The 21,730-nt window shown below is 33.0% G+C and overlaps 1 protein-coding gene and 1 pseudogene across 1 annotated transcript in view; one reads left to right on the forward strand and one right to left on the reverse strand.

Annotated features, from left to right (window-relative positions):
* Positions 1-15: 15 nt before the first annotated feature.
* Positions 16-12,710, reverse strand: LOC140047798 (valine--tRNA ligase-like; annotated as a pseudogene).
* A 2,703-nt stretch (positions 12,711-15,413) lies between these two features.
* LOC140047799 (valine--tRNA ligase-like) overlaps positions 15,414-21,730 on the forward strand; it is a 30,592-nt gene continuing 24,275 nt past the window's right edge. Inside the window, exons 1-10 of the mRNA XM_072092831.1 lie at positions 15,414-15,565; positions 16,451-16,562; positions 16,848-16,926; positions 17,347-17,447; positions 18,568-18,680; positions 18,879-19,043; positions 19,187-19,268; positions 19,769-19,888; positions 20,126-20,234; positions 20,428-20,604. Coding sequence (XP_071948932.1) covers positions 15,414-15,565; positions 16,451-16,562; positions 16,848-16,926; positions 17,347-17,447; positions 18,568-18,680; positions 18,879-19,043; positions 19,187-19,268; positions 19,769-19,888; positions 20,126-20,234; positions 20,428-20,604 — 1,210 coding nt within the window. The remainder of the gene's footprint in view (positions 15,566-16,450; positions 16,563-16,847; positions 16,927-17,346; positions 17,448-18,567; positions 18,681-18,878; positions 19,044-19,186; positions 19,269-19,768; positions 19,889-20,125; positions 20,235-20,427; positions 20,605-21,730) is intronic.

The raw sequence follows: 21,730 nt of genomic DNA on the forward strand, positions 1-21,730 counted from the left end.
ACCAGTAGGGGTAATGCCATTAGATTGAAGCTCTACTGAACCTACCTCAAGTTGCACAGCAACAGTACATGAAGGTGATATGGTAGAAACTGCACAACCAGAGGGAGTAATGCCATTAGATAGAAGGTCTACAGAAGCTGCTTTAGTTAATGTTTTTATATCATCTTGATAACTGCACAGTATAGAGTAAACATCATTTGTTGAACACACAACAAAAGCTAAAAAAAGGAGAAAAATATATACATTTTACTACCTAAAAAACTACTATAAACAATTGTTTTCAACAATTTATAAATTTTATTATTTAAAATACATCCAGAAACCGATCCTTGAATTAAACAAAATATTGAAAATCCATTTTAAAAAAGGCATCAAAAGCCATACCATTTACTTGGGTAACCTCATATTGGTTTTTAAGTGATCGTATTCCTCTAGCAACATCCAACATCAAATCTGTATTATTCTCTAGGATTGCATCCTTATATGGGAACTATGAATATTCAACAAAAAACATTAGAATAAATGATTATTCATCAAAGTCATTTGAATATTTTGTATCACATATTTTTTGTGGACAATGAGAAGACAGCAATTATGATGATTATGATGGGATGATGGGGTAACAGTAATAAAAATGACAAAAGAGCTAATGTTATTAGAGATGATCATGATGATAATAAAATAACCTTCTTTAAAGATGTATTGTCCCCCAAAAAACAAGAAAAATGAAGATTAATTAAATCAGACTTTGAATATGTTATTTTGTAGTTTTAATAAAGTTAATCACTTAAAAAAAATAATGTTTTCACAAATAAATGGTTATATTCAACCAAAATCCATTGGCTGGCAGCCAATTTGACCATGTTTTGCTTTAAATTACATTTTTTTCAGGTAAATACTTTTTTTTTCGATCCAATTTTTGGTCAAAGTAGATAACTATTATGTTACATTAAAATGGAAATATACATTTTTAAATTAGTTTAATAATTAAATGTCGGAGATGGATTTAAATAACTTTTTCAACTTTATATATGCATAATAAAAAAAAAACTTACTTCTTCAGTAGTTGGGTATTGTGCAACACAAATGCTAAGAACATGTTGTAGGCCGGGTAATCTCTGATACAGCTCCTCTGTAAGGTAAGGCATGAAGGGGCTTAGAAGCCTCAGGCCTGCCTCAATACACATGAACAGTACAGAGCGTGAAACATTACCAGAGCCTGATTCATCATTATATAATGAAGGCTTGATGGTCTCCTTTGTATAATAAAAAGAAAAGATTGTAGGTAATTCTTCAAAAACCAGGCACCTTGGCCTTATTCACTGGATTTGTTATATTAGGCATCTCAGAAACTAGCAGCTGATAAACATTAAACAGTTTCTAGTGCAATAAAATGTTTTAATTAGTATTACTGTATATACTTATTGATATCACTAAACTTAATATCAATTGAGCACTTTTGTGTTTAATCTAATTGATATACATATATAGTATCTCATACCAGGTACACATCACACAGACATTTGTGCAAAAAGTGACGTATTGCTGATGTAACGACTGTCAGGTTGTAATCATGAAAACCTGAATTACAAATTTCCACTGTATGGCTGAGCTTAGAAAGGATCCAGCGGTCGATAGCTCTGCTGTTTTGCATAACCTGGAGGCAATATACAGAGAAAAATAAATTCAATAAATTGAGAATTGCACAATTACAAAACGTTTGTATTGAATCCAATTATATAAAAATAAAATAAATGTAACATACATCTTCTTTAATCATCAGCTTAAAATCACTTCCAAAGTGAGTGTAACCAAACTTGACAGCATTGCAAATCTTGTTACAAAAATGTCTGTACTTCACAAGCTTCCGAACATTCAAGTTTAAACCCACACCTTAAAAAACAAAACCGTTTTGTTTCGTTATTTATTTGACCAGCATAAAATCAATACAATTTTTTTTTTAAAGATGAAAAAATGCTGTATGGGGCCAGCTTAAGCTGATTCAGCTACCCATCATTTTTAAAAATGTCAATAAAATTTGTCAGTAAAATGTACAATAAACAGATAGTAATTATTTGCACTTTCTAAATCTCAAGAGTGCATTTGCCCAAATAAATGACCACAGAAATATATGTGTGATTCTTGTAATAATATAAATAAGTTATATTGTTTTATATGAATTATTCATTCATTCAATTTAGATTTATTACAAGGATAACCATAGTGATTTGACAGGATGTGAACCCAGGACCATGAGATCGGTAGGCAAGCATCTTAACCACTAAGCTACCACTCCACTCTTTCTTTGAATTATCAAGCAGGGGAAAAGAATTTGTACATACTGTGAAAGGAATCATTACCTAAAAACATTTTTCCTCAGGCCCTTAAAATAAAGAACATTTCAGTATATAGTACCTTGAGTATCGTAAGTGCAAAGGGCTAAGACCATCAGTTCCACATTCTGGAATGCCATTTGGAAAGTTTGCCCTTTGACCTTTCATAGCAGCTTTCAATTCTTTGTTGTCATGTTTCAAGTTGCTGTTTTTTAGCCGGTCTTGCATAGCATCAAATGATACACCCTCTATAACGTCAATAGGGTCAATGACGTTACCAAGCGATTTGCTCATTTTGCGTCCATGAGAATCTTTTACCATTGAATGGAGGTATACCTGAAGAAAATGACAAAATAAATAGTTCTTTTTAATTAATTTGTAAAATGTATAAAATATAATTATAGATAATAGCTTTAAAAATGGAGTAATTATTTTCATGTTCTTAGAGAAATTGGTTTTGTTATTAAAGTGTTTTATTGTTTATGGTTTTTTCAGAAGTATAGGAACTCACTGGTTTGTTGGCTATTCCTTATTTGAAGATGATGTTTGTTTAAATTGAAGATAATCTAACCTTTGATTTTTCACAATTACCTGTTTAAATGGAAGTTCTCCTGTTAGCCTCTGTCCCAGCATCACCATTCTTGCAACCCAGAAAAACATTATATCATAGCCTGTTTCTAGCACAGTAGAAGGATAATACTGTGACATGTCAGGAGTCTAGCAAATAAATAATGCAATAATGTTTATCAACTCTGGTGTCATTGAATCTGCATTCCTAGCAACATATCTATAATCTAAATTTGTTCTATGCTACTACACCATCTCTCTACTTTCAGTTAATTGTGTCTTTTTTTCTTGTGATGCCTTCCAATCCAAAAGGTCAAAGGTTCAATCTTGACTTAGTGCCAGTGTTGTAACTCACAACTCTTTCAACTCCACTCCCTAAGCCTCAAATAAGACTTAGTTTATAAGCATGATACATTATTAAATAGTTTATCCATCCTGTAATTGGCGAGTTACTCGCTATTAGTTGCGCATGAAATTAAACTTTTTTTTAAATCCAATCTTTAGATTTTCATTCTTTGGCCTTTATTTCAATGTTTTTTTCTACATTTCTACAATTCAATTTGATTTCACTTAATACAAGGTACTTTTTCAGAAATAAACAAACTTGAAATAGCTCAATATCACAAACTATATTATTTTTAATTATATCTTACCTCAACAGGCCATCCATGAATGGCAAATGGGAATAAACCAGATGAGAACCACGTATCCAAGACATCATCATCTAAAAAAGACATTTATTGAATTGGATGTTAATCAAACAAACTACTGTACCACTAAATTAAATCTTAAAAAAAGATTAAATATACAAAATTTATAACTTCCAAATTTTAATAACGTGGAAAAAGTTATTTGTTTTTGTACCTTGTCTTAATTTAATCTTGCTTGATGGTACACTAAACCGTTCAGCTGCTTTTTTTCTAGCCGTCTTCTCCGTGTGAGCGCTCACCCAATATTTTGAATCAATGTCCTATCAAGAAGCATGATTATTTTATTAATATTATAATCATACAGCATTCAGCATGCTATTAATGAATAAGGTTAAATTTTTATGTCAACAATCAAGGTTCAAATCCTAGTTATTTCAAAGTGTAAGAATTTTTTTCTATCCATAGATTTCAGATGTGTCTAGTTTTAATGCCAAGACACAGTGCCACAAAAACAATCCTACTATCTTGGAGGTCAAATAGACCTAGAGATCAAAAACCCTAGTCATGTGATTCAGTTTGCATTCAGTATGTATGCTATGATTGCTTTGCCATACACCTATGTTTTCTGTGAAATAACGTACCTTCCCTACTGGATATCCATCATCGTCAATTGTTACAAAGTATGCTGGGATACGATGACCCCACCATAGTTGACGAGATAAACACCAATCCCTGTTAAAATTTATGAAATTGTTAAAATCATGACAAAGAGTTTTGTGGTTATAATAATTATAACAATGACGTCGACAACTAATCATTGACATCTCTCTGTTTGATGATTGTGATAAATGTTGACAATGATGCTGGGTGATGATATAATGACATTGATTATGATGATAATGATCTGGTGATGAAAAGTATTTGAAAAACAATTGCATGTAATGTCAAAGTGCTTTGATTTTATTCTGGAGATCCAGAGACTTGACAGAGGGATCATCTTAGCTCACCTGCTGTTCTTTAACCACTAGGTCTGTATTTATTACGGTCTTCTGTCGGCAGTCTTTTTGAGCGAAATGTTGAGCGCCCGACTGAAAACGTTCTGATACTATATTGAGAATGAATTGTTTATGATCTTTTTTTCTCGGCATCGTTCTGGATGGACTGGACGTTCGCTATAATAATTTTATGTTTATTAGTTGGCCTGTTCGTTGAGGTTCACCTGTGTTGGATCGCGTGTCTCTACGTTTACATCGTGGGAAATTTATATTTATATTCGCCGTTGAGTAGGTAAACACGCACGAAGGAAACGATTACGATTAAAAAATATTATATTATATTTACAACTTGGTCCTCCGCCAGTTAAATTTAACACATTAATTTTACACCTTACTTCACTAAGAACATCGTAGGGTTGTTTATTTAGGTTACGAACTCCCTACGAAGTTCAGAATGTAGTTCATTGAAAGTTGTTTATTGAGGTTACGAAGTCAAACAATGGAACCTACGAAGCCAACAACGTAGCCTACGAAGCTACTTCGTAGGTAAAGTTGCAGTATTTTCTTTCTGTATTGTAGGTCAATAGTTTGAGTGATTCCATGTTCCAAAAGTTAACTTTAACGTTTTTGCATGTGGTAAATTCACTCTTTACCACAAGAAAAATAAAATCGCAAAAATAAAAGGTCGCGAATAAATAGAAACAAAAATTTGCGCTTTACATACTCTGTCGGCGGTAAAAGGGTATACCTGTACTGATTTGTTTGTCTTACTGCCGGTTGTAAATAATAATTTAATATCACGCTCTCAATGAATTCACTTGTATGTAGCGCGTTTAACACCAGTACACAGTAAAACAATGTGCAGTCAGCCGTATATAGGGGCGGGCCATAGTCGAACATGCATATTGGCGTCTAGACGCAGCCAAATCAGACGGGTTTTGGGACGCGTTTTTGGGTAAACAATAGAAAACGCGTCTGGACGCTGATTTGTGGTCTGAAATAATTTGTAGAAGACGCCTTATATATACAATTATTAGGAAGTGCTCTGTTATAAGATCAAAACAATAACATTCCAGCTTCATAGTTATAATGTAAGAAACCATAGAAGATTTATATTGTAGAAAAGAACTGGTTAAAAAAGGTATGAACAGTATCATCAAGTTGCTTGATGAGGGTATGCTTAGTCCTAAAATTTTTTAACTTACTAAGCTTACAAAAAGCTTTCATATTAAACAATCACTGCTTTGTAATTCTAATGTTTGTGAAAAAGTTTTTTTTATTATTCTTATTGAACACATAAACATTAATTTATTGTATGTTATAACATCATAGCAGTAATAGTATTCTCTAGGCTTACCTGCATACTGGGACCACCATTGGGTTATCTTTACTGCCTCTGTACAAGTTCCTCTCCTTGAGGGCTTCCAAAACTGCTACCCTAGCATGAAATCTTTTCATTCCCTAAACCCAACAAAAAGTAATAAACGACTGTTTAAATTTATACAGTACCATAATGGATGGTAAAGTTAGTGTCAAGGAGTACTGTACAGAAATTGTGCCTAGAAACTATGTGTTACGGCCAATTTCCGCAGACAAGCGGTAACGGTAATAAAAATATAAAATCTATGTTATTCCTTATGACCATTTACACAGAACTCGGAGCAGACAGGCAGTTTCCACTCAGGATAGATAGATTTTCCACATACCGTTACCGCTCATCGGTGTAAATTGGCCTTTATAAAGGTTAGCAAAATATTTTTATGTACCTGAAATTGAGCAGCAGTGTCAGCCATGTTGCCATCTTCATTGATGACTGTTATTGTTGGAAGGTCATGTTTCTGCCCAATTTCATAATCATTGTAATCATGGCCAGGTGTAATCTTAACAGCACCTGTAAACAAATGAGTTCTATGATTGTAATCAGCTCAGTTTGCACTTGTTGAGGTATGTTGAGCTGCTAAGCTTTCATAGATTATAGTGCGAGTTGAAATACACAATTCACAGTTAAAAGAAATCTATCAACTGTATTTATTTATTTATTTATTAAATTTTTTGTCTTTAAGCAATGTGGCCAAGGATTACCAATAGTAAATTAATCACTGTCCTATCACATAGGTGGTAATTTTGTGAGCCTGTTCAGCGGGGTAACCCCCTACTCTTCTCGAATAATGAACTGGGTTCTTTGAAGTGTACACAGGTTATAACTGTGTACACTGGACTTACGGTTTATAGTTCTCATCTGAGAAGAGTTGTTCCACCATCAGAACTATGAGCGAATCGACCTCGAACCCTTGCCGATGTTGTTGGCTCTTTAGATACAGTAGACAGCGCCCTGCCTTAACCACTCGGCCATTTGACTATATGGCTAAACTTGAAGTAATAGGCTGCATTTGTCTTTACGATAACAATCCTTTGTTCGATCTGCTAGTTTTTAGCTTAGTGTAGAGTAGTGTAACATAGCATAAAATAAAAACATCATTCCATCAATAAGTTACTGTTTTTTACATACTGTAGAATCCTTATTAAAAGGACATCTGGTACCACAAAGTATTCCCTTCATAGGGCTTTATGTTAAAAAAAATATTTCCCTTGTTCATTTCAGAGAGAAGTGTCCAATTACTAGGTTGTACTGTATACAGTAAGTACATTTTATAGAACAGTATTTTCTTACCGGTCCCAAACTCTTTATCGACTGATACATCACCAATAATCGGAAGTCTCTCTCCTGTAAATGGATGTATTACAGCACCCCCTATGAGATGCGCATATCTTGGATCATCTGGATTGACAGCAATGGCTGTGTCACCAAGCATTGTCTCAATTCTTGTTGTCGCAACTACAATCTCACCTGCCACGAAAATTATTACTTAAAGTAGTAAGAGTTATCAGTGAAAATAAAAACACTATTACTTTAGTGACGTGTTTCTCAACATACTATAATAAGTTGAAGATCTATACAACAAAAATCTCTCCTGCTACAAAGATGAACTAATTTATGTTCTATAAATAAACTAAATAAAAGCTCTATTCCTTTATATCTGTACATCGTAAGCTCTGTCTACACTATCAAACTTTTATCATGTGAAAAAAAATGTGATGTGACCATATATGGACATGATGATGTCATATTTGGGCATATCACTACCATATTTGGGCACGCACACTTTTTTTTCAAACTAGTTTGATAGTGTAGACAGGGTTTAGTGCTGTGTATACACATTTGAACAGTCTGATTGATATGGACGGAATCAATTACATTCCTATCAAGAGGTACCCACTTCTGTGTTGAGCTATTGGCCATGGTTTCTTCTTGAGCTATTTGCCAAATGTTAATAAATAAATAAACTGTTATTACTGTTTCACTGAGTCTATGCATGCTTATTCTTCTTACCAGAGTTTTCTAAAGGGTATGCAAATTCCTCAAGACATCCAAATAATACTTTATCTTCATAACCTGGAACAGACAATAGGCTTCTACCACTTATAGGCACTTGATCAACCTGTAGTTAAAAAATCTTAACATTTCTCTAACCCAATATATTGTTAATTGCTGTGTCTAAAAAGATTTCCAAATATTGCATACAGTAGTCAAATTAAATCAACATTTATTTCTTTCAAATTATGCACTTTATTACTTCCTGAGAATTACAGCTTTCAGTGCAATGTTATCATGCATTTGAAAGGTCTCAATATTCATAATAATTGAGGGTACAAGTTACAGAAAATCAGGGGACTTAACCAAGGCCGTTGTCAGCAATAACATAGCTCACATTACTTTGAGAAAATGTGTTGACAACGTACGAAGCGTTGGGTGAGTTTTACTTAATAAGAACACTTGCATTAAACATATTTTGAAGGAGATGAATTTATATATTTTTATTCATAATAATCTCTAAACAGTAGTTCATCTGTGTTTTAGTACTCACTTCAATATCTGAAATTGCAGACTTCAAAGCACATGACCAGTTGACAAGGCTGTTGCTACGGTAAATTGTACCGTCTTCATGAAGTTGAACAAACGCTTCAGTAACAGCTCGTGAATAGATCTGAAAATGAGAAAACATGCTGCAAAATGTATGCATACAGATACAAACACAGTAGACAACTTTGGAACCCAAACAAGTGTCTCTCTTAAAAGGAGTATCCACTGAATAGGGGGTGGCTGTAGTGTTAAAACATATATTGCCCCTAGCTGTTTTACATGAAATTAGGGGTGTCCCCTTGAATAGGGCTGTCCCAAAGAAGGGTTACTATTGCACTAGATTAGATATCGTATGTACAATTCATTTGTGATTTGTGAATGCATCTCTGTGATATTTTATCTCAACCACAACTAGTCAAAAGTTTCAAAGAAACTGTGCATAATTTTATTCACAGGAAATATCAAAGTTCATTTATAATACTAAACCAGCAATAAAAGTTGTTTATGTTTATAAAGCATATTGAACCAGAAACAACCGGCATTGGGCTGTAACATTGTAGCTCATGTTCTCTTGTGCTGAATTTGTATATATTCATTTTATTTTTTATTTGACAAGTTATTAAGCATTCGCACCTTATCCATTGTAAATCTTTCTCTTGTCCAATCCAAAGAAGCTCCAAGTCGTTTTAGCTGCTTATATATTTCATCTTCTTTTCTGTATAAGAAAAAATGCTGCTTATTATTATTTACAGTGAAATAACTAATGAATAATATAAAGTATTTATTGTAAATTTTAGTCTTGTAATTAAGAAATTGAGATATCATCCACAAGTTGTGATTAAAAATAATAACTCACTGTTCTTTCCATTTCCAGACTTCATTTGTAAATTTCTCGCGACCTAGGTCATGTCGAGTTTGACCAGTATTCGACAATAACTGTTTCTCAACAACAACCTGAGTTGCGATACCGCCGTGATCACAACCTGGCAACCATAGTGTTTCTCTGCCACACATTCGATTCCTAATATAAACAGATTATAAATGTAATTTATTTTGCTTGTTTAATATAAAATATACGGAATTCAAATAATTACTTCTATTTTGTGCCTAGCAAACCTGGATAAACCAACTATAGTCTATTCTCCTTGAAGAGCAAAATACAAATTAAAAAATAGAACACCCCTCTTCATAAATGGTATAGACTACCATACCAGATAATTTATATTTAAATGTTTTGTCATTTTACCTACCATCTTACTATACTATCTTCTATGGCTACTGTCAGTGCATGTCCAAGATGAAGATTGCCAGTGACGTTAGGGGGAGGTAAACACATAACATACGGCTCGCTTTTAAGTTCAGACTATGTAACAAAATAGGCAAATTTATTGTACTCAGACTGTTATATTATCAGAAAATATTAGAGAAGTTTCGCAATCTTACGAATACGATAACAAAAACAGATACGTCACGCACACGTATTCGTTTTCGTAAGCCATAAAAAAATCTGTTTCGCATGGCAACGAAATATCGAGGCGCGTCCAAAATATGACTGCGGTAAATTTGAGTGAAGCGCAGGTACGTGTTGCTTGGTGCTTGGCTGCCTAGGCCTAGCATAACATCAAAGCGAGTGAGGACTTTAAAAACTGATCAAAATTGACTTGGCATTATAGTAAATTACTTTAGTAAATTACTTTTAATAAATCTATAATTATATTATAATCATGAATCATTCCTGATTCAAATGCAAAATGTGCAAAAATAGATCAAAAACTATACTCATTTTGTAGTTACAAATATGACTGGTGATATTTGTCAACACGAATACGCTTTACGAATATAAAATGGGGATCAGCTCAAAAGTTTCACAAATGTATGACGTATCCGTTTTCGTTATCGTATTCGTAAGGTTGCAAAACCTCCCTAATATGAGTTAATAATTGTTTGAATTGGATTGAGTTGAATTACTATTATTTACAAATACAGTCAACTCTGAAAACCGTAAACTCTCCCCAAACCAGACTTTTCTCGTCCAAAGTTCAAAAGGTCCCAAATTCATTTTTACCATTCAAAACACATCCTGAATAACAGACTTTCTGGAAAACCAGACATATTTGAAAGGTTTCCGATATTGGGAGAGTTGACTGTATAATTAGAGTATAGCTGCTCCAACTGTAGTAATTGTTTAAAAAAAATCTATGATAGAAAGTGATGAGAAGGCCAAGACAAGAGAATTGGTGTTTACCGCAGTACATTAGTTTGAACCCTGGGATATTTTTTTTTGGGTGATGGCATGGCACTTTCTCAAGTTTTCTTGAACATATTTCACTGTTCTTTACTTAAAACCATTAAAATACCTTTTGCTTGGGTTTAAAAAATCCCATTTCCTGCCACCACTCATACCATGCAGCTTCAACATAGGATGGACTGTATCTCTGGTGAAGGGGTTGAGATGTGTCTGTAAAAAGAATGTATTTTTGTGATAAACAATCTTAATAATTCATTATTTCATTTCTCATGTTATTTAGTTTTGTCTTATGATGGTTATCTATAGACAAAAGTTAACTGAAATAAAATACCAAACACTATCAATATTAATTAGATGTTATTTTATTGTATATTTGTATCTGATGAGCTATGTAATTTTCTTATGTCTCAATAATAGAGAAAAGTAATAGAGAAACTGGAGAACGTCGAGCGGTGTAAATGATTGTTCTACCTTTCTCCTTTTTTTTATCTTAGGATATTTTATGAATCATTTTTGTGCTCATAAACATTGTATTAGGCGCTCTATATAAGACTACCATTACATTTTTTACCATTACAGCTAAATTAAAACTGTTTTTGGTCACAAGAAATTGATTCATTTATAAATTTACCTTTTTTATCACCTGGCTTATATGGTATTTCATATCTTATCACTTCATTTTCATTCCACTTTGGTAATACTGATGAATTCTTTAATAAAAATATAACTAAATATCACTAAATTCATTTTTTAGGAATTCATGTTTAATAATAATAATCAAACATTTATATACAAAAGTATAAAAAGATAATTAAAGCAATTTAAGGAAAATATAAATTAATTTTTAAATGAGAAAAAGGTTAGTGAAAGTTTGATCAAATGTTTAAGCTTCCACCATAAGTTTACAAATGTTACCAAAGACATGACAGCATATGTTATCAATCATCTGCTCCATCTAACTCAGAATACAAGTCTTAGTTATTGTTTTCTCTTACCACTGTTTCTTGACAGGATATTATTTTGTCTAGTCTATCTTGTATTCTTCTTAGTTTTTGTACCATCGCTTGTGATTTGTTAGTTGGATTTGTGGCATCACTATTGCAACATCTAATGAATGACCCATTTAAGAGTTGATAAGATAAAACATATGATCTTGTCTTATAACTGCATTGTTTATTTGAAAACTTAACATTAGAAATGATGTGCCTTGGTGTACGTAGCTGCTGCCTTACGAACATCTGTAAGAAATCAAGTATTTCAATTAGGAGTATGCAGTGTTTAATTAATGAAATTCAAAAAAAGCCAGAAACACCAAATGTTAGTGCCATATTATGATATAGGTAGGCCTATATTATTGTTTCTTTTATCTTGAAATCCCAATTTAGGTGCGAAAGTACATTAGTTCCCTAAATTAGTATTAATATTATGTTGTGAGTGTGAAAAATGAAAATTTAGGTGACAAATCAAAGATATAACGGTGTGGTGGGAAACTGCAGCAGCGCCGGCATCATCACGTCCGACGTCGTCGTATCGCCAGCAGCTGCTGCTACGTTCCCAGTTACATTACTCGAGATGTTTGGCTAATCTGTACCAACAAAAAGCACTTAATTGACAAATACCAATTACTTTTGTAATTTATAGAAAAAAACGAAACCAGTGTAGGCCTACTCAATTTACAGATACAGATACAGATAACTTTTATTGTCCAACCTAAACTGGAAATTGCATTTTGCTCACTTATCACACAAAAATATCGTATAAGAATATCGTATAAAAATAAAGTATAAAAATAAAGTATAAAATGTAGAATAGCAATATAAAAATACACAATGATTAAAATAGTACATCATAAAATTACAGCTCAAAAATATTTAAGTTAAAATTACAGATCATTACAAAACGGTTTAAAAAGTGTCTTATATTTCATTATTAATTATATTTTATATTATTAATATTGTTATTATCAAAATTATTGTAGTTACCTCTTAAAGTCATCGTTAATTTTTTTTAATCCCAGCTGGGAGAAACGAATTTGAGTATCGACCCGTCCGCGCCAACACCGGCCTCAGTCTACCACTTCTACCAATGTGGCAGCGAAGAAGATCCGAATGAAGGGGGTGGTTTTCCTCCTCCATGATCGCCTGTAAACCATTTTTCAATCGTTCTCCGTAGTGACAATCGTAGACTGAGTCCGCTGTCAGCGCCGACGAGCCAATCACTCTTAATGCCCTTTCTAATACTTTACATATGCGGCCCTTATCTCCCTTGTTTATGTTCTCACCCCAGCCTAATACTAATAGGCAATAATTCCAGATTGAAAAAATAACAGATGAATAGAACATAGCCTAGTAAGTATCTCTTCCCTAACCCTAAAAACTTTCATTTTCCTCAAACAGTACAGTCTAGTATTTAATTTTTTAATTAGTTGATCAACATGCTCTCCCCATGATAAATTATTGTCATACGTTACCCCAAGATACTTATATGTTTTAACGATTTCTACGATTTATCTCGTGCCACTACTATTGCATAAGCCAAATGGCAAATTTCATCACACTATATCCGTCACACATAAATGATTTCAACCCGTGTGTTGCATGGGCACGCTTTTATACACCTTTAAAACAATAGAAATTACATAATTATGAATATATATATATATAACAATTAGAATTTTGTATAAAAAATATTATTAAAATTTGTTTATATTTTGTGTGATATTTTAGGAAATTTATTATAGGAAAATTACAAAATTTATCTGTAATACAAATTAAATGATTGTGTAAAAGGTTCATTTTCAGGGAAGGTATACGGCTATACAGTGGATTCCGGAATAGTAGGCATGATTAGTTCGTTTACCATGATTCTCCTTTTTCCTACAGCATAAACATAACCCGATTATACTATCTTTTTCAACTGCTGCAAATGTTTGGTACACTTTCATTCCATGTGTATTATAGCCTATATAGCTGTGGGATGGTATGAGAAAGCGATATACATTTAAGTAATACGGTATAAAATAGCGATGTGCGAGTAATATACTACATGGCCGGACCGCAAATAAAATACGATATATATATATATGATGACGTAGTAGATATCTACACACGCGTAGAAGAACTCCTGGATTGGAGTAGGGAGATTTAGATCCTTCCTTTCTGTGGGGGCCGCCATTTTGAACCTTTTACACAATCATTTAATTTGTATTACAGATAAATTTTGTAATTTACCAAATTTCCTAAAATATTACACAAATATAAACAAATTTCAATAATATTTTTTATACAAAAATCTATTTGTTATATATATATTTTCATAATTATGTAATTTCTATTGTTTTAAAGGTGTATAAAAGCCTGCCCATGCAACACACGGGTTGAAATCATTGATGTGTGACGGATAAAGTGTGTTTTGTGATGAATTTTGCCATTTGGCTTATGCAATAGTAGTGGCACGAGATAAATCGTAGAAATCGTTAAAACATTTAGGTATCTTGAGGTAACGTATGACAATAATTTATCATGGGGAGAGCATGTTTATCAACTAATTAAAAAATTAAATACTAGACTGTACTGTTTGAGGAAAATGAACGTTTTTAGGGTTAGGGAAGAGATACTTACTATGTTCTATTCATCTGTTATTTTTTCAATCTGTTCAATATATTTATTATTTGTCATACGTCAGGGAAGGTATACGGCTATACAGTGGATTCCGGAATAGTAGGCATGATTAGTTCGTTTACGATGATTCTCCTTTTTCCTACAGCATAAACATAACCCGATTATACTATCTTTTTCAACTGCTGCAAATGTTTGGTACACTTTCATTCCATGTGTATTATAGCCTATATAGCTGTGGGATGGTATGAAAAAGCGATATATATTTAAGTAATACGGTATAAAATAGCGATGTGCGAGTAATATACTACATGGCCGGACCGCAAATAAAATACGATATATATATATATGATGACGTAGTAGATATCTACACACGCGTAGAAGAACTCCTGGATTGGAGTAGGGAGATTTAGATCCTTCCTTTCTGTGGGGGCCGCCATTTTGAACCTTTTACACAATCATTTAATTTGTATTACAGATAAATTTTGTAATTTACCAAATTTCCTAAAATATCACACAAAATATAAACAAATTGTAATAATATTGTTTATACAAAAATCTAATTGTTATATATATATTTTCATAATTATGTAATTTCTATTGTTTTAAAGGTGTATAAAAGCGTGCCCATTCAACACACGGGTTGAAATCATTTATGTGTGACGGATAAAGTGTGATGAATTTTGCCATTTGGCTTATGCAATAGTAGTGGCACGAGATAAATCGTAGAAATCGTTAAAACATATAAGTATCTTGGGGTAACGTATGACAATAATTTATCATGGGGAGAGCATGTTGATCAACTAATTAAAAAATTAAATACTAGACTGTACTGTTTGAGGAAAATGAACGTTTTTAGGGTTAGGGAAGAGATACTCACTATGTTCTATTTATCTGGTTTTTTTTCAATCTGGGATTATTGCCTATTAGGCTGGGGTGGGAACATAAACAAGGGAGATAAAGGCCGCATATGTAAAGTGTTAGAAAGGGCATTAAGAGTGATTGGCTCGTCGGCGCTGACAGCGGACTCAGTCTACGATTGTCACTACGGAGAACGATTGAAAATGGTTTACAGGCGATCATGGAGGAGGAAAACCACCCCCTTCATTCGGATCTTCTTCGCTGCCACATTGGTAGAAGTGGTAGACTGAGGCCGGTGTTGGCGCGGACGGGTCGATACTCAAATTCGTTTCTCCCAGCTGGGATTAAAAAAATTAACGATGACTTTAAGAGGTAACTACAATAATTTTGATAATAACAATATTAATAATATAAAATATAATTAATAATGAAATATAAGACACTTTTTAAACCGTTTTGTAATGATCTGTATTTTTAACTTAAATATTTTTGAGCTGTAATTTTATGATGTACTATTTTAATTATTGTGTATTTTTATATTGTTATTCTACATTTTATACTTTATTTTTATACTTTATTTTTATACGATATTTTTATACGATATTTTTATGTGATAAGTGAGCAAAATGCAATTTCCAGTTTAGGTTGGACAATAAAAGTTATCTGTAACTGTATCTGTATCTGTAAATTAAGTAGGCCTACACTGGTTTCGTTTTTTTCTATAAATTACAAAAGTAATTGGTATTTGTCAATTAAGTGCTTTTTGTTGGTACAGATTAGCCAAACATCTCGAGTAATGTAACTGGGAACGTAGCAGCAGCTGCTGGCGATACGACGACGTCGGACGTGATGATGCCGGCACTGCTGCAGTTTCCCACCACACCGTTATATCTTTGATTTGTCACCTAAATTTTCATTTTTCACACTCACAACATAATATTAATACTAATTTAGGGAACTAATGTACTTTCGCACCTAAATTGGGATTTCAAGATAAAAGAAACAATAATATAGGCCTACCTATATCATAATATGGCACTAACATTTGGTGTTTCTGGCTTTTTTCATTTGAATTTCATTAATTAAACACTGCATACTCCTAATTGAAATACTTGATTTCTTACAGATGTTCGTAAGGCAGCAGCTACGTATACCAAGGCACATCATTTCTAATGTTAAGTTTTCAAATAAACAATGCAGTTATAAGACAAGATCATGTGTTTTATCTTATCAACTCTTAAATGGGTCATTCATTAGATGTTGCAATAGTGATGCCACAAATCCAACTAACAAATCACAAGCGAGGGTACAAAAACTAAGAAGAATACAAGACAGACTAGACAAAATAATATCCTGTCAAGAAACAGTGGTAAGAGAAAACAATAACTAAGACTTGTATTCTGAGTTAGATGGAGCAGATGATTGATAACATATGCTGTCATGTCTTTGGTAACATTTGTAAACTTATGGTGGAAGCTTCAACATTTGATCAAACTTTCACTAACTTTTTTCTCATTTAAAAATTAATTTATATTTTCCTTAAATTGCTTTAATTATCTTTTTATACTTTTGTATATAAATGTTTGATTATTATTATTAAACATGAATTCCTAAAAACTGAATTTAGTGATATTTAGTTATATTTTTATTAAAGAATTCATCAGTATTACCAAAGTGGAATGAAAATGAAGTGATAAGATATGAAATACCATATAAGCCAGGTGATAAAAAAGGTAAATTTATAAATGAATCAATTTCTTGTGACCAAAAACAGTTTTAATATAGCTTTAATGGTAAAAAATGTAATGGTAGTCTTATATAGAGCGCCTAATACAATGTTTATGAGCACAAAAATGATTCATAAAATATCCTAAGATAAAAAAAGGAGAAAGGTAGAACAATCATTTACACCGCTCGACGTTCTCCAGTTTCTCTATTACTCTTCTCTATTATTGAGACATAAGAAAATTACATAGCTCATCAGATACAAATATACAATAAAATAACATCTAATTAATATTGATAGTGTTTGGTATTTTATTTCAGTTAACTTTTGCCTATAGATAACCATCATAAGACAAAACTAAATAACATGAGAAATGAAATAATGAATTATTAAGATTGTTTATCACAAAAATACATTCTTTTTACAGACACATCTCAACCCCTTCCCCAGAGATACAGTCCATCCTATGTTGAAGCTGCATGGTATGAGTGGTGGCAGGAAATGGGATTTTTTAAACCCAAGCAAAAGGTATTTTAATGGTTTTAAGTAAAAAACAGTGAAAGATGTTCAAGAAAACTTGAGAAAGTGCCATGCCAACACCCAAAAAAAAAATATCCCAGGGTTCAAACTAATGTACTGCGGTAAACACTAATTCTCTTGTCTAATTGGCCGTCTCAGCACTTTCTATCATATATTTTTTTTTAAATACAATTACTACAGTTGGAGCAGCTATACTCTAATTATACAGTCAACTCTCCCAATATCGGAAACCTTTCAAATATGTCTGGTTTTCCAGAAAGTCTGGTATTCAGAATGTGTTTTGAATGGTAAAAATGAATTTGGGACCTTTTAGACTTTGGACGAGAACAGTCTGGTTTGGGTAGAGTTTCCGGTTTTCAGAGTTGACTGTATTTGTAAATAATAGTAACTCAATTCAACTCAATCCAATTCAAACAATTATTACCTCCGCCAAGGAGGTTATGTTTTCACCCCTGTATGTTTGTGTGTGTGTTTGTGTGTGTGTTTGGGTGTTTGTGTGTGTGTTTGTGTGTGTGTCTGTGAACAGCCTGGAGGCCACAGTTTTTATCCGATTCTAACCAAATTTGGACACAATGATCTATGCCCAAAAAGCTCGGACGAGTTCGAATTTGAGGGGGAAAGGTCATAGGTCAAGGTCACAACTAACAAAAAACTATTTTACTGTCTAGAGACCACAGTTTTGATCCGATTCTCACCAAACTTAGCCACAATGATCAATGACACATCATATAATTGTGGTTACATTTTGAAGGGTCAGGGTCAAAGATCAAGGTCCACCAAAAAAAATAAAATAAAAAATAAAAAAATAATTAAAAAAAAAAACCCTCAGTGGGGCTTGAACCAGCGACCTCAACTGTGAGAGGCTGGATACATAACCATTACACCACACTGTCATCCACAACTTTGTAGTGTGCAGTTAACATATTTACACTTAGAACTAATAAAAAAAAATGTTAAAAAAAAATATTCAGGGGGCATTTTATGTAGAGGAATTTTACAGTAGGCGGAGGTTTGTACTCTCGGAGTACCCTCTAGTTAACTCATAATATTGTCACATAATATAACAGTCTGAGTACAATAAATTTGCCTATTTTATTCTATTACATAGTCTGAACATAAAAGCGAGCCATTTGTTATGTGTTTACCCCCTCCTAATGTCAATGGCAATCTTCATCTTGGACATGCACTGACAGTAGCCATAGAAGACAGTATAGTAAGATGGTAGGTAAAATGACAAACATTAAAATACAAAGTATCAGTGGTATTGGTAGTCTATACCATTTATGAAGAGGAGTGTTCTACTTTTAATTTGTATTTCGCTCTTCGCTCTAGGCACAAAATAGAAGTAATTATTTGAATTCCTTATATTTTATAATAAAAAAAGCAAAATAAATTACATTTATAATCTGTTTATATTAGGAATCGAATGTGTGGCAGAGAAACACTATGGTTGCCAGGTTGTGATCACGGCGGTATCGCAACTCAGGTTGTTGTTGAGAATCAGTTATTGTCGAATACAGGTCAAACTCGACATGACCTAGGTCGCGAAAAATTTATAAATGAAGTCTGGAAATGGAAAGAACAGTGAGTTATTATTTTTAATCGCAACTTGTGGATGATATCTCAATTTCTTAATTACAAGACTAAACTTCACTATAAATACTTTATATTATTCATTAGTTATTTTACTCTGTAAATAATAATAAGCAGCATTTTTTCTTATACAGAAAAGGAGATGAAATATATAAGCAGCTAAAACGACTTGGAGCTTCTTTAGATTGGACGAGAGAAAGATTTACAATGGATAAAGTGCGAATGCTTAATAGTTTGTCAAATAAAAAATAAAATGAATATACAAATACAGCACAAGAGAACATGAGATACAATGTTACAGCTCAATGCTGGTTGTTTTGGTTCAATATGCTTTATAAACATAAACAAATTTTTTTGCTGGTTTGACCTATGACATTTCCTGAGAATAAAACTAACCACAGTTTCTTTGAAACTTTTGACTAGTTGTGGTTGAGATAAAACATCACTAAGATGCATTACAAATGAATTGTACATACGATATCTAATCTAGTGCAATAGGAACCCTTCTTTGGGACAGCCTTATTCAAGGGGACACCCCTAATTTCCTGTAAAACAACGAGGGGAAATATACTGTATGTTTTAACACTACAGCCACCCCCTATTCAGTTATTCCCCTATTCCCCCTATCAAGAAGGACACTTTGTTTGGGTCCTGAAGTTGTCTACTGTGTTTATATATATACGAATACATTTTTCAGCATGTTTTCTCTTTTTCAGATTCATTCACGAGCTGTTACCGAAGCGTTTGTTCGACTTCATGATGACGGTACAATTTACCGTAGCAACAGCCTTGTCAACTGGTCATGTGCTTTGAAGTCTGCAATTTCAGATATTGAAGTGAGTACTAAAACAAAGTTAATGAAATACTGTTTAGAGATTATTATGAATAATGATAGTTTCCAATTACATAATAACATTGTACAAAATACTATAATTCTCTAAAATAATAAAGTGCAATGAACAAACATGCATATCATAATTTGAAAGAAATACTGTATGCAATATTTGGAAATCTTATTAGACACACCCATTGGAAAAATTATATTAGAAAAAAAAATTACTTTTTAACTACAGGTTGACCAAGTGCCTATAAATGGTAGAAGCCTATTGTCTGTTCCAGGTTATGAAGATAAAGTATTATTTGGTTGTCTTGAGGAATTTGCCTACCCTTTAGAAAACTCTGGTAAGAAAAATAAATATTGTATATGCATAGAGTTAAACAGTAACAGTTTATGATAGAAATCTAAATAACTCCCTCTATATCAATCACAAATCAACTTATTATAGACTGTTGTGTAAACACATCACTAAAGGAATAGAGCCTTTTTTTGAGTTACATTATTTTAACTGATACATTTGACTATTTTAAATACAAGGAGAGATAGTAGTTGCAACGACAAGAATTGAGACAATGCTTGGGGGCACAGCCATTGCTGTCAATCCTTATGATCCAAGACATGTGCATCACATAGGGGGAGCTGTAATACATCCATTTACAGGAGAGAGACTTCCGATTATTGGTGATGTATCGGTCAATAAAGACTTTGGGACAGGTAAGAAAATACTGTTGTATATAAAATGTACTTACTGTATACAGTGAGGTGAGGTGTGTCCCGTGTTCATTCTGAACATAGGGGAATGAGCTGTTAGGAGCTCATTGTACTAAGCCTCGGCATTATGTGGTAGGGTGGCCAGTTCCTTTCAACGCCGCCTTTTTTCCATAGTATTTTCAACTATGTACTCATTTACAGCTGAGTGGACTGGAAGTTGTCGGGAATTGAACCCGGGTCTATGTGTATGACAGTGTATACAGTACAACCTAGTAATTGGACACTTCTCTCTGAAATGAATAAAGCTAAATATATATTTTTTAACATGAAGCTAAGCCCTATTAAGGAAATATTTGGTGGTACCAGATAATAATAATAAAAATAATAATAATAATAATGGAAATTTGCAAAGTGCAAGCATACGTCTAAAAAAGACGCTTACTGCGCTACTGACAACAAAGAACATGAAAAAAAGTTACAAATCTTAAAGACTACAAACATCACAAATACGCTACAAGTTTTCTGGATAAGACATGGGGAATAAATGAGTCTTTAAGCTAGACTTGAATGTATATAATGTACTAGAGTTTTGAATATGAGATGGCAGGCGATTCCATAGCATTCCTTTTAATATGGATTCTACAGTATATAAAAACAGTAACTTATTGATGGAATAATGTTTTTATCTTATGCTATGTTACACCTGTACACTAAGCTAAACTAGCAGATCGAACAAAGGTTTGTTAACCTTTAAATTTATAGCAGTAAACACAAATGCAGCCGATTACTTCAAGTTTAGCCATAATGGCCGAGCGGTTAAGGCAGGGCGCCGTTTACCGTACCTAAAGAGCCAACAACATTGGCAAGGGTTCGAGGCTCACTCGCTCGTAGTTCTGGTGGTGAAACAAGTCTTCTCGGATAACGACTATAAACTGTAGGTCCAGTGTACACAGTTATAACCTGTGTGCACTTTAAAGAACCCAGTTCATTATTCGAGAAGAGTAGGGGGTTACCCGCCCTGGTAAGCTGGCTCACAAAATAGCCCCTGTATCAGGGGGATTACCACCTATCTGATAGGACAGTGATTAATTTACTATTGGTAATTATTGGCCACATTGCCTAAACATAT

The sequence above is a fragment of the Antedon mediterranea genome, chromosome 4 (genome assembly GCF_964355755.1).
Source record: "Antedon mediterranea chromosome 4, ecAntMedi1.1, whole genome shotgun sequence".
Classification (NCBI taxonomy): domain Eukaryota; kingdom Metazoa; phylum Echinodermata; class Crinoidea; order Comatulida; family Antedonidae; genus Antedon; species Antedon mediterranea.